At 37.1% G+C, this 12,344-nt stretch overlaps 2 protein-coding genes across 4 annotated transcripts in view; one reads left to right on the plus strand and one right to left on the minus strand.

The window, feature by feature from the left end:
* RPL7 (ribosomal protein L7) overlaps window positions 1-12,344 on the minus strand; it is an 886,137-nt gene that overhangs the window by 781,549 nt on the left and 92,244 nt on the right. The window lies entirely within an intron of this gene.
* CRISPLD1 (cysteine rich secretory protein LCCL domain containing 1) overlaps window positions 1-12,344 on the plus strand; it is a 38,460-nt gene that overhangs the window by 14,668 nt on the left and 11,448 nt on the right. For all 3 annotated transcript variants that reach the window (XM_030239002.2, XM_030239009.2, XM_018911192.3), the window contains 8 exons: window positions 5,523-5,641; window positions 5,777-5,909; window positions 7,342-7,457; window positions 8,356-8,456; window positions 9,447-9,626; window positions 9,719-9,779; window positions 9,905-9,971; window positions 10,586-10,716. In XM_030239002.2, coding sequence (XP_030094862.1) covers window positions 5,523-5,641; window positions 5,777-5,909; window positions 7,342-7,457; window positions 8,356-8,456; window positions 9,447-9,626; window positions 9,719-9,779; window positions 9,905-9,971; window positions 10,586-10,716 — 908 coding nt within the window. The remainder of the gene's footprint in view (window positions 1-5,522; window positions 5,642-5,776; window positions 5,910-7,341; window positions 7,458-8,355; window positions 8,457-9,446; window positions 9,627-9,718; window positions 9,780-9,904; window positions 9,972-10,585; window positions 10,717-12,344) is intronic.

Genomic DNA, 12,344 nt, shown 5'->3' on the forward strand with positions numbered 1-12,344 from the left:
CTGGAGTAGTCAGATATAAATTAAAGATAGTTTTCCAGGTGGTTGCATCAGGGATTAGGATACCATTTATAGAATCGCAGAATTGGTAAGGTTGGAAGGGACCACTGTGGGTCACCTGGTCCAGCCTCCCTACTCAAGCAGGGCTGTTCTCGATCACATGGCAAAGGACAGCATCCAAATTATTCTTGTGTATCTCCAGTGGGGGGGACTGAGCAACATCTCTGGGCAACCTGTTCCAATGCTCAGTCACCCACACAGTGAAGTTCTTCTGTATGTTTGGGTAGAACTTCCTATGCATCAGTTTCTGCCCTTTGCCTCTTGTCCTATTGCCTGGCACTACCGAGCAGAGCCTGGCTCCAGCCTCTTGGCAGCCTCATACCTGGGGTTCTTCCTCCCCAGGTGCAGGACCCTGCATTTGCCTTTGCTGAATTTCAGATGGTTCTTCTCTGCCTGTTTCTTCACCCTGTCCAGGTCCTTCTGAAGGGCTGCACAGGTCTCTAGACCATTGCTCACTGCTCCCAGCTTAGTGTCATCAATGAAACTCCTGAGGAGGCATCTGCCCCTTCATCCAAGTACTTCATAAAAAATTTAAACAATATTGGGTGTATTATTAAACCTTGGGGACACCACTAGAGACAGGCCTCCAAATAGACCCTGTGGCACTGATTACAACCCTCAGAGATCTGCTGCTCAGCCAGGTCTCAACCCCCCTCACTGTTTACTCAAGTCTGCAGTTTCTGAGTTTGCCTGTGAAGATGTTGTGCAAGACAGTGTGAGACAGTGTAAAGAGCATTGCTGAAATCATGGTAGATGATATCCACTGCTCTCCCCTTGTCCAGCCAGGCAGAGGGAAATCGAGTTGATCAAGCATGATTTAACTTTTGTGCATCTGTGCTTACTACTCCTGATCACCTTGTCCTTCACGCTGGTAGAGATGGCCTCCAAAATGGGACACTCCATTACCCTTCAAGTGATTGAGGTGGGGCTGCCTCTGTGGTAATTTCCTGTGTCCTCATTCTTGTGCTTTTTGAAGACTGGGGTGGCATTTGCATTTTTTCAGTCCTCTGGCACCACTCTGATCTTCACAAGCTTTCAGACATGATTGTGAGCAGCCTCACTGTTGTGTCTGCCAGGTCTCTCAGCACTTGTGGATGCATACTGTTAGGGCCCATAGACTTGTTGACGTCAAGTTTGGATTGGTGTTCTCTGACCCAATCCTACTTGACAGTGGGAAAGTCTTCCTGCTATCATTCCATTACTCTGGTCTCCTAGATCAGAGATCCCTGAGGGCTGGTCTTGTCAGTGAAACCCAGTGCAAAGAAGGTATTCAGCAACTGCCTTCTCTGTGTCCTGCTACCAGGGCCCCCCTCCATTTAGTAACAGGCTCACAGTATGCTTAGTTTTTCTTTTGTTATTGATGTATTTGAACAAGTCCTTTGTTTTGTCCTTGTTGTCCTTCACGAGGTTCTTGAAGGGCCTTGGCTTTCCTTCTCTCATTTTTTATTTACTCTGGCAACCCTGGCCTGACCCTGCTATTGTCGGAACTCAGGACATACCTCTGGGAGTCTGGAGTTTCCTGGGACCCTTGCCAGGGGGCTCAGAGACCCTGGCACACAGCCCAGAACACCAGTGGGTTCAAGTACGAACCATGGAACAACTTAACACCTTTACATGAAGAGATAAAAGCCACGGCAGTTCAGATAATATAAAAATAAAATACTCACAGAGTGTAAATGTAGGTTTTAGGATTTTTGGTATAGGGGTTTCTGGTGACAAGATGGAGGGATTTGGGTGTGTCTAGCCTTTCTTCTTCTTCTCTACCTCCATCTTGTCTGGTGATGCTGGCACTTTTAGTTTGGTCTAAAGTAGAAACTCACTGTCTAGCGTAGATGATAGGTATTGGAGAATGATTGTAAATATTGTACACGTAGTTTATAGTATATAAAGATAACACCGCCCTGGGGGTGGGCGGAGTGCCTCTGACTGTCCTGCCGAACGGATCTCGGCTGGACAGGGAGAAAGAATTTTATAGATAAGATGCAATAAACAACCTTGAGACCGAAAAAATGAAGAGCCCTGACTCCTTCTTCAAGCACCGGGCTGGGAAAAGAAACTTTTGAACTTTTTCAGGGTCACTCTGACCAGCTAGAGAAAGAGAGACCCCGGCATGCTATCTGCTGTGTATTTCCTGGCTATGGCTGAGTAATGACAGGAGCACCTTATTCATCCACACAGGTCTCTTGCTCCCTTTGTCTGATTTCTTGCTCATTGGGATACCTCGTCCTTGAGCCTGGGGAAAATGCTCCTTGAATATCTTTCCCTGTTTTTATTAAAGATCATTATAGTGATCCTGGAGATTGGGAAACCTTTTCATTTCTACATTGATTTGGATTTGTGTTTAATGGCTTCGGTCTTGGAGACACAAGTAACTATGACTTCTAGCACTTGTATCTCTTTTTTGTCTACTGGCTGTAGGAGATGAGCAATGTTTTATTCACATTTTTTCTTTGAAGTGTCTGGTAATCAAGAAAGTGACCCTAATCTCTGGGAAATTTTTTGGAACTGAGACATTTGGACATTCTTCGAGAATGTTTTATAAAATTTATATTCCTTAGTAGAGAGGTGGGTTTTTTTGTTAGTGTTTTTTTTGGTTTTTTTGTTTTTTTTAATTTTAACTTCTATTGAAGCCATTTCAGGAAGTGGAGGCTATGATGAGAAAATGATCCCATAGAACAATGAACACTGCACTTAATGAGTTCTTTCCCCCTATCGTGTAATTTACACTTGACTGATTTTTTTTTTTTTTTTACATCTGAATATGTAAAACTTTTGATATTTACTCCATCACATCTCAAAATATACTTAAGTGATTAAAATGAGAAAGAAATTAAGTTATGTCTTGGCACTCATAAATGAAACTGCTTCAAGGAAAGTGAGTTATGATGACGCCTAGAAAGTTGGAAGTGTGCTTATCTCTGGCTAGGTAAGGTAAAGGGAGTAAAGATAATATCTTATACTGTGGATGAAGGCAGAGAAACAGTTAAAGAAGACAAAACTTTTTTTCAAGACCATATCCAATTTCAACAGTACTTGGAGTGTGGGTGTTCATCTGTCAGGAGGATTAACGATGAATTTCAGTTTTTCATTGAAAAGCTGTGCTTTCAGAGTTCTGGATGGCTCTGTCATGCATAGCTTTCAACACTCTTTAAAGAAAATTTTGTTAAAGGTAATTACTTCACAGGCTTGAAGAGCTGATTCAGACAGCTACTATTGATTGACTATCTCTAAACTTAAAAAAAGAGTATAATTGTTTCAGTTAAAATAGCTGCATAAAATATTTTTAAGCTTGTGTGGTGAGAAAAATAAAACAATAGTACAATTCCATGACTGATGTTTTAAAAGTGGAAGATGGGGGGGTTGCTTTACAAGAGAATGTCTTCTCGCTTTCTGAAGGTTGTAAGAGCAATCAGAAATTGGACATATCTTTGGAGGTAGGAAAGTTCAAACTGAGCAAGTGCTGAAATTTTGTTCTGTTGTAAGTCTAATTTATTCTGAATTTTTATTTTAGAGTCCAGTTGGAAAAACCATTCTTAATAGCAATTATTTGGGAAATGTGCTAACTGAAATGTATTAACTTTATGACTTGTTCATCCTCAGAGCTAAATCTACATATTTTAAGATTTTGAGGTGACTTAATACCATACACCATATGCAACAAAGACAAATTGATAGTGGCTTCTATTTTAAAATATTATGGTCTTATGATTTTGTGGTGGAAGATGAAGCAACTCTACTACAGCCTGTAAGAACAAAGTACTTGTGTGGAAGAAGTGTGTTAATCTTCATGTATTTTTACAATGGGTACAACATGGAGAAGAACATTTTATGGTGATGTGACAACTACAGGGAAGATGAAAACAGTTATACAAAGTGTCATATAAAACTTCATTATTTAAGATTAAAATATTTTATTGTGGAGGTTAAGAAAAGTTGTGGTTTATGACACAGAAATAATGGCCCAGGAGAGTGAACGGAAAATTAGTACAGTTTTCTAAAGTCAGTGGTCTTTGTATTCATAGGTGGGTTAAAAGATTTATTCTGTCATTATTATACTGTTTAAGTATTTCTGTTATTAATAATAACAGACAAAATGCAATCTGATGCATAACAGATTTCTGAAGAAGAAAAGCAAGAACAGATATTCTAGGATTAAATTGAGTGAATAAAGTCTTTACATAATAATGGTCTTGCACAACCAAGGATATACTTGTTTTTTATAAGTTATCTGATTAATAATTTGAAAACTGCATGTCAAAATTAGTGGAAAAATAAATTTTAGCATGTGGAATTTGTCTGTTATATTTGTGCAGTCTTTGGCTGTGTTAAGAAGTTTTCTGCCTTTTATCTGTGCCAAAAATTAGTCGACATGATCTCCAGTGTCTGCATGGGAATTTGCATCTGGAAATACTGAATTACTGTTATTTAGATAGCATAGTGTCACTTAATGAAATTCAGTCTGAACATATGACAAAATACTTCAGGTTCTGTCAACATGTTCTTCTTTCCTGGAGGCATTTTAGTTTCCTAACCTGACTGTTGGTATTAGTCAGGTATCTGGAAACTATTTCTGCAGCTATCAGGAAATTCCAAAAGCCAAGCAAAATTATGGATACTTTGCACTAGAGCCATGGACCACTTAGAGCAAACTCCAGCTTAGTGCAGTAAAAACTCTACTGCACTATATTCACTATATTGTATGACTTTTTTCAAGGAGAGTTTGTCTTAGTAAGCTTTTGAAAGAAAGAAACTTGGATTTGCTTTTCAGCTGCAAGCTTATTCTTCCATCTTCCTTAAAGAATAAAAATTAAGGATAAGCAACAATTTATAATATTTTTTTTTACTTCTTCTAAGCATGCCTCTTTACTATCATGAATGTCCCTTTTTTTTGCTAACCTATGCATAAAATCAGTGAATGACAACCTTACTCCAGTTTTCATAATTTGCATTGGAATTGTGTATTATTTCAACAAAAGGTGGTTATAGAAAAGGAAGAGGAAATCTTATTCACTTCATATAAACTATTAGTTTAGAGGAAATAAAGTCTTGTTTGAAAGCAGGTTGGATAATACCCTTCCAGCTAAGAAAAATGCCCATTACTAAAAAACAATCTCACAAGATAAAAATGCACTTATTTAGCTTGGAAAGTTGAACTAAGCCTTTTAGTTTCATATTTGTGCTTTATTCACTGCAGCATGGCTGCACGTGGTTTCCAAAGGGAATGCTGAGAAGGGATTAAAACTTTTTTTTCTCTTGGTGAAAGCATTTTTCTTTCTTACAAAACACAAATACAGTGTACATTTTTCAATTCTTACTTTTCTGCCTCAATTCTTAGTCTTCTGCCTCAGTAAAAGAAACTTCAAAAATTTAAAAAATTGACAATTATTCTTTTTTTTTTTTTTAACAATAAGATACACACCAGATATTTTTAAAAAGATTTCCCTTTGTTTTCTTTTGAATTGCAGACATGGGACACAGAACTGGAGAGATCTGCAGAGTCATGGGCTGAAACCTGTCTGTGGGAGCATGGACCAGCAAGCCTTCTCCCATCAATTGGACAAAATCTGGGGGCACATTGGGGAAGGTAGTTTAAGATACTATTTTTTGCAATATATGAGATTTTTTAAAATCTAACAAAAATTTGCTTGTTATTTAAAGGAAAAGATGGCAGAAGCTACAACTTTTGAATGATCTAATACACTGCTACTGGCTTTCCTAGGTACAGACCTCCAACATTTCATGTCCAAGCATGGTATGATGAAGTGAGAGATTTCACATATCCCCATCCTCATGAATGCAATCCATATTGTCCATATAGATGCTCTGGTCCTGTTTGTACACATTACACACAGGTATGTAGGTGTGTTTGATTTTAATCACCTATGGAAAAGAGTGGCAGAGACTTCCAGCTGGGTTGCTGTCTGACAGAGCAACTAAACCTGCAGGACATTCCACAGCATGAAAGCACCAAAAGGTTTTGTTTAGACTCCATAGTCACAAGCCCTGGGTATCAATGACAAAGTAAGATTGTCATACAAATCTTTAGATTTCATCCTCATAAATATCAGCAGGATTGAGGAAAAAGCTCACAAGCCCCAGTGTTAAACTGAGTATTACTGCTCAGTGCATTTTGCATAATCTGGATAGCCCTTCCTATAATATGTTGAAGAAACAGCTCATTTTAAAACAAAAAGTTTTCTTAGGTGAATTCCTCAGATCAAACAGTAGTCTTAAAGACCTTGTTTTAACTTCAGGAAGATTTTAAGATTAGTGATAATTCACTTTTTATTTATGAAATCTGTGTATCTAGCCCAAATTTTTGTTGAGGGGTACCAGTCATGCTTTCAATGAATGGGAAATACATGATCCATTATGTTATGGTCCACATATAATTTTTGATATAACATTGGAAAACTTAAAAATTATTAATTTTTAAACACTTCTGTTTACTAGCATGATTTACAATGGTATCTAATTTTAAAATAAAGTTACCTCTATATTCCTATTTACTGTATCTATAACCTGTAATTACATTTACTATTCCATGCAAGATCAATACATATATACAGCTTTTTTATAGTACTAGTTCTTCACAATACTTACCTCTTTCATCGCTTAAATCCTGCTGGATCTACAGGTTTGGCTTACCTTGCATAAATAGATTTTCAACACCTGTCATATTTTTATCATTTGAAAATTCCAGCCTTTGTAATTTTGATTATTTTTAAGATCAGCAATGAAAGGTGAATATAGGAGCACAGCCACCTTAGGTTGCAATGACATAAAAGCATATTTATTTAAAATCCATTACTTGGGTCTATTCAGTGTCTGAGTATTTTAGTTAATGTTTTTATCCTTTCTTACCTCCTTTTACTGCGGAAAAGTATCTGTTGTTGCAGTCCAACCAATCCAAACCCCTCTGGGTCTTTAGGTTGCACTGGGAACTCCAGCACACCGGACCATAACTTCCAGCTCACAATTATCAATTAATTGTGATTCCAAGAATCAGATCTTCAGATCATGTTTTGTAAATGTTTTGCTACACTTTCAAATATATGCTTAGAGCATTTGTATAAAATAAGAGCCATATCTTTACCATCAAGGTAAAAGTTTTCTCTCTAATAAAGGTATAACTTAATGGTCTTCTGACACCTGCAATTAGGCCACTTCAAGCCATTTATAACAGAGGGGAGTACATCACTTTGGTAATTTGAGTTTTGTATATTGGAGATAGTTTTGATTTTAAGTTGATCATCTTTGGTTTTCCTCTTTTCTTTTCCATAGGTTGTTTGGGCTACGAGTAGCAGAATCGGTTGTGCAATTAATTTGTGTCATAACATGAACATCTGGGGGCAGATTTGGCCAAAAGCAGTTTATCTTGTATGCAATTATTCTCCTAAGTAAGTAGATTGACACCCAGAAATATCTTGAGGGGGCAAGATACTTTATAATAGTCCAGGAAATAATCTGCAAGGAAATCAGTCTGGATTTTCTAGTTTTTGTACTGTTACAAAATAGAGCATTGTTCCCAAACAGCCTTTGGCTGCACAAATATTCTTGTGAGTTTTCTGGTGCTTCATTTTTCTGGCCTGTGTTTTAGTACATATACAGCATCAAAGGCATTGATTATAGTGTGATATTTTTCTGAAAAATGAATGCATCTCACCACTGTGACTTAAAGGAATGTGTAAAAGGAAGCCCATGATTAAGATCAAATTTTGTAGGATATTCCATCTAGGAGAGAGTGGAGCCCATTCTCATGAAGTGGAAGAATTTAGTCTTATGGTGCTATGCCAGTCTGAAAAGATCTTACAGAGATTTATGTCAGTTCTTAATTTTTTTTTCTTCATGGATTTTTCAACTGGGTCCTGTGTATTTGGTGTGGAATCATAGAATCGTTTGGATTGTGGAAGATCATTAGGACCATTGACTCCAGCCAGTAAGCTAATGCTGGCAAGTCCACCACTAAACCATGTCCTTGAGTGCCACATCTACACACCTTTGAAATATCTCCAGGGATGGTGACTCCACCACTTCCCTGAGCAGCCTGTTCCAATGCTTGGCAACCCCTTCAGTGAAAAATGCTTCCTAATATCCAGTCTAAACCTCCCCTAGTGCAACTTTAGGCCATTTCCCCTCATTCTATTGCTTGTAACTTGGGAGTATCAGAAGAATATTATTGTCTATGTGACTGCTGGTTTTCATAATTTATTTCTTGATATATTAGGGGCTGTTTAATATTAACATGTTAATATGCTCATTGTTTAAGGCGTTTTTTACTATTCTTTTTCTGTAAAGGGGTAACTGGTGGGGTCATGCTCCCTATAAACCCGGACGCCCCTGTTCTGCATGTCCCCCTAGTTTTGGAGGAGGTTGTAGAGAAAACCTTTGTTACAGAGGTATGTACTCTTTCACCTTTGTAACTATAAACAGGAATAGAAATGTAACTTTCCTTTTGATTTCTTTCCCCACTGTGCTTTAACATAGTGGAATAAAATACATTGTGTGTGTGCCCTAAGACCAGTTAGGGTCTACTTTACTAAGCTTCATGGGAATATGTACTTGTGATACGTGAGGCTGAGTTTCACCAGAGAGAATGGAGTGCACTGAACTCCTGCTGATAAGTGCTGATTCAGGGCTTTATGTACACAAAGATGGAGACTCATTGTCTGCTCTTTATATGCCTTTCTGTAATTATACTGGAAGTCTATGCAGTAATTTGTTTATAGGGAATAAATATCTTAGTGACATAGACATGTGGTGTGTGTGAAAAACCAAGAACAAAGCTAGAAGACATTAGTAATTAAAGAAAATGTCAGCTAGGATGATTATTAACTTAAAATTTTTGAGATTTCATATGGACCATATGAAAGCTGCATTTGTGTGCCCAAATAGCTTTCTTATGGTTCTAAGTAAGAAATGTAGATAGCTATGAGTGTTTCAGAATTATTTTCACTATGTATGAATAGAAGAGCCTGATTTTCAGATGAATGTTACTATGAAATAAGCTTTAACTGCATGCTGTCTATAAACTTGGTAAAACTTTGCCCATGTGTAACAGAGGTTGTCCTTGTCCAGTTGTTTTTCTGATGGCATGAAGATATGAAAACAGAACCATTAAGAGCAGTTTCATACTTGAATTGTGCTGCACATGCTGGGAAAAAAAAAACATCTTTTCTCACTATCACAGACATGCTTGAAGTGTTTTATTAAATTTGAGTTCTCCATCTTATGAAGCAGTGGAGACTCTTCCTTGCTTTCTTCCTTTTGTCCACCGTTTTATGAGAGCAAAGCTATTTTACTGAAACATGGTAAGGGATTTACATTCCACACTGATTTTATATTTCTTCTGAGAGATTTTTTTTTTTTTTTCCCATTTTCTGAAACAGAGGATTCAGAAAGACCTTATTCCCCCCATGAACCAGAAGAGGAAACCAATGAGATTGAACGTCAGCGATCCAAAGCCCAGGATGCAACTGTGCAAAGCCGGCCAAGAACACATCAACCCTCAGCCTCCACAGGCACTGATGACAGTGAGAAAAATGAAGTGATAAGCACGCAGCAAATGTGTAAGGAATTTACCTGATTTGCACATGGTCAACAAAATTGAATTATCTAGTATCAAATTCATTACAGTGAATTTGCTTTTTGCTTGTTTTAGCTCAGATCGTTTCATGTGAAGTAAGGCTAAGAGATCAGTGCAAAGGAACAACTTGCAATAGGTATGGTAAATTTTACAGTTGTCATTTTGAGATTTTTCTGAAAGGCTATATTTGTACATGAGCTGGAATATTTCCCCTTTTTGTAATCCCAAGATTTAAAACCAAGTTGTGTTTAATTCTCTTAGGTATGAATGTCCTGCTGGCTGTTTGGATAGCAAAGCCAAAGTTATTGGAAGTGTACATTATGAAATGGTAAATACTTTTAAATTAGATTTTGTTCCAGTAGAGTGTTTGATGAAATGTCTTTTCTGTTGGCATACTAGTTAAAATTGTATTAAGAATGGATTTTGAGGCTGTCAGCATTCACCAAAACTAAAAGCATACCCCAAATGTTTAAGAAAGCATCAAATGACATAAATTTGCATCTGCTATTCTGTGTGTACTGTACAAAGGAACTTCATACTTTTACATACACAGAAGTAGAATTTTTGTGTCCACATATTTACGTTCAAATTTGTGAAGGTGGGACTAAAGGAGGAGTACAGCGATTTGTGGGTATGCTTGTATAAATTGTTTCAGTAAGATGGACCTGCTTGTCTGTAACCCAAATATTAGCTGAGAGAATATAGTTTACTCTGTAGAATGGAAAAACAGTATGGGAAATGACATGTACTGTGAACAAGTGTACTGTAAATGAGAATAGTTTATCTCTCAGTAAGGCAAAGTGGTGGCTGATACACTTGAAATAACACCTACATGGACCAAGTTAAACATCAAAGAATCTCTACCAAGTTTTTAATGACACATTGTAATTAAAACCTGCTTTTTGTCTGACATAGATCTGCTCTTCCTGCTCTGTTTTTCAGCAATCCAGTATTTGTAAAGCTGCCATACATTATGGCATCCTAGACAATGAAGGTGGTTGGGTCGATGTGACTAGGCAAGGGAGGAAAAATTACTTTATCAAGTCTTACAGAAATGGTGTCCAGTCAATTGGGTAAGTTTTTTATTAACACTAAAATGTATGAAAAGGTTTTCATTTGTTTATTTTTGTTTCATACAGAATCTACCACATTTTTAATAACATTTTGCTATGCTTTTTGTCATAACGAATATGAAAATGCTTTAAAAAGGCATGTGGATATAGAGATATTTTATCCATTCTGAAATTTTACCCAGTGTTTAATGGTGGACAGAGAGTTGACTAAATAATAATGTGAAAGAAGGTTAAATAATTTACAGAATGACTTGGGCAGTTAGTTAGTGTTTGTAATTAAACAATGTAGAGAGTATTCAGTTAAATAATTGGTAAGAATATATATTTAATGTCAAAAACTAGCACATACTGGCAGATTATGTGTTTTGGACATGGACAGAGCAGTCTATGACAGTTAACAAAGCAATAACATTACAAGTTCATGTTTGTAAATGACCCTCTTGTAGTGTGCATATGGAACAAGAAGAAAATACATCTCTTCCTGTATACTTTGGTAATTTCATCACAGTTCCACAGTTAACATATGACATTTTTCACAAATATTTTGCACGATTTCTACATTTGCCAGTGATGGAATAATATTCTATACTGTGGAAACTTAGTTTGGAGGTGTACTGCACTGCTGAGGCGCCTTCCCTAAGACTGGTATGTGAAAACAGCTCCAAATACTTGTAGAAAAGCTAGAGAAAAGCCCAGAAAAGCAACACATAGAAATGGAGAATGCTTGGCTGTTTCATATATAACTATCCAATGATGAAAAAACATCAATATTAATATATTTGAATCTAAGATATTACTGGTGTTTGCAAATTATACTTCACTATATCATAATGTATTCTTCAGAGCTTTACATTGATGTCCTTGTTTCTGTCTATAGTTAGCATATGTGTAATAGTGGTACGTGTTTAGCTCAAAGAGGTAATAACAGGATTTTTCTGAGTGATATATTTTGTTCACATGCAAACCCAAGAGTCAAGGAGACAGGGAATCATCAGTAGCCATGCTCTCACTCTGTGCTTGCAAACAAATGATGCAGGCTGTGACACCTGTCAGCATTTCCATTTTCAACAGATATGTCTAAGCCAGCATAGAGAGGAGCATTGGCATGGTAGACCAAATTAAGTGGCCTATAATTTGGACTACCTGGGCAGCAATTAAGGCATTGATATCAATCAGTTTCTTTGGATCATCTGATGACCGGACTCTGGTTTGATTTACCTGCCTAAAAATGAAGATACAGACAAACATTTATCTTTTTTACTTGCTTCGATACAAAGAGAGAAGTAGATCTTGAGTATAGCAATGCTAACATATGAGGAGCCAGCTTGCTTACAAATGTAAGAGTAGATAAGCTGTAAAAATCTCTTTAAGCTGGAACCAATTGATTTCCCATCAGTTGAAATCTCTGATTTTCTATGTTATATGAGAAAAAACTCCAGCTTGCAGAGTGTATTTAGCATCTATCCTTTGAGAATTGGAACTCAGGGGAAGGTATTTTGGCCGTGGGACAAATAAGGATTGCTTGCCAAAGTTTCAAACCTTCAGAAGGCCCATCAATAAGGCAGGGGATGCCTTGCAGCTACCTGACTCTCACCAGTCTCTGTAGGTGCAGCCTTGCATAAACTGCT

Source organism: Serinus canaria, chromosome 2, assembly GCF_022539315.1.
Source record: "Serinus canaria isolate serCan28SL12 chromosome 2, serCan2020, whole genome shotgun sequence".
Classification (NCBI taxonomy): domain Eukaryota; kingdom Metazoa; phylum Chordata; class Aves; order Passeriformes; family Fringillidae; genus Serinus; species Serinus canaria.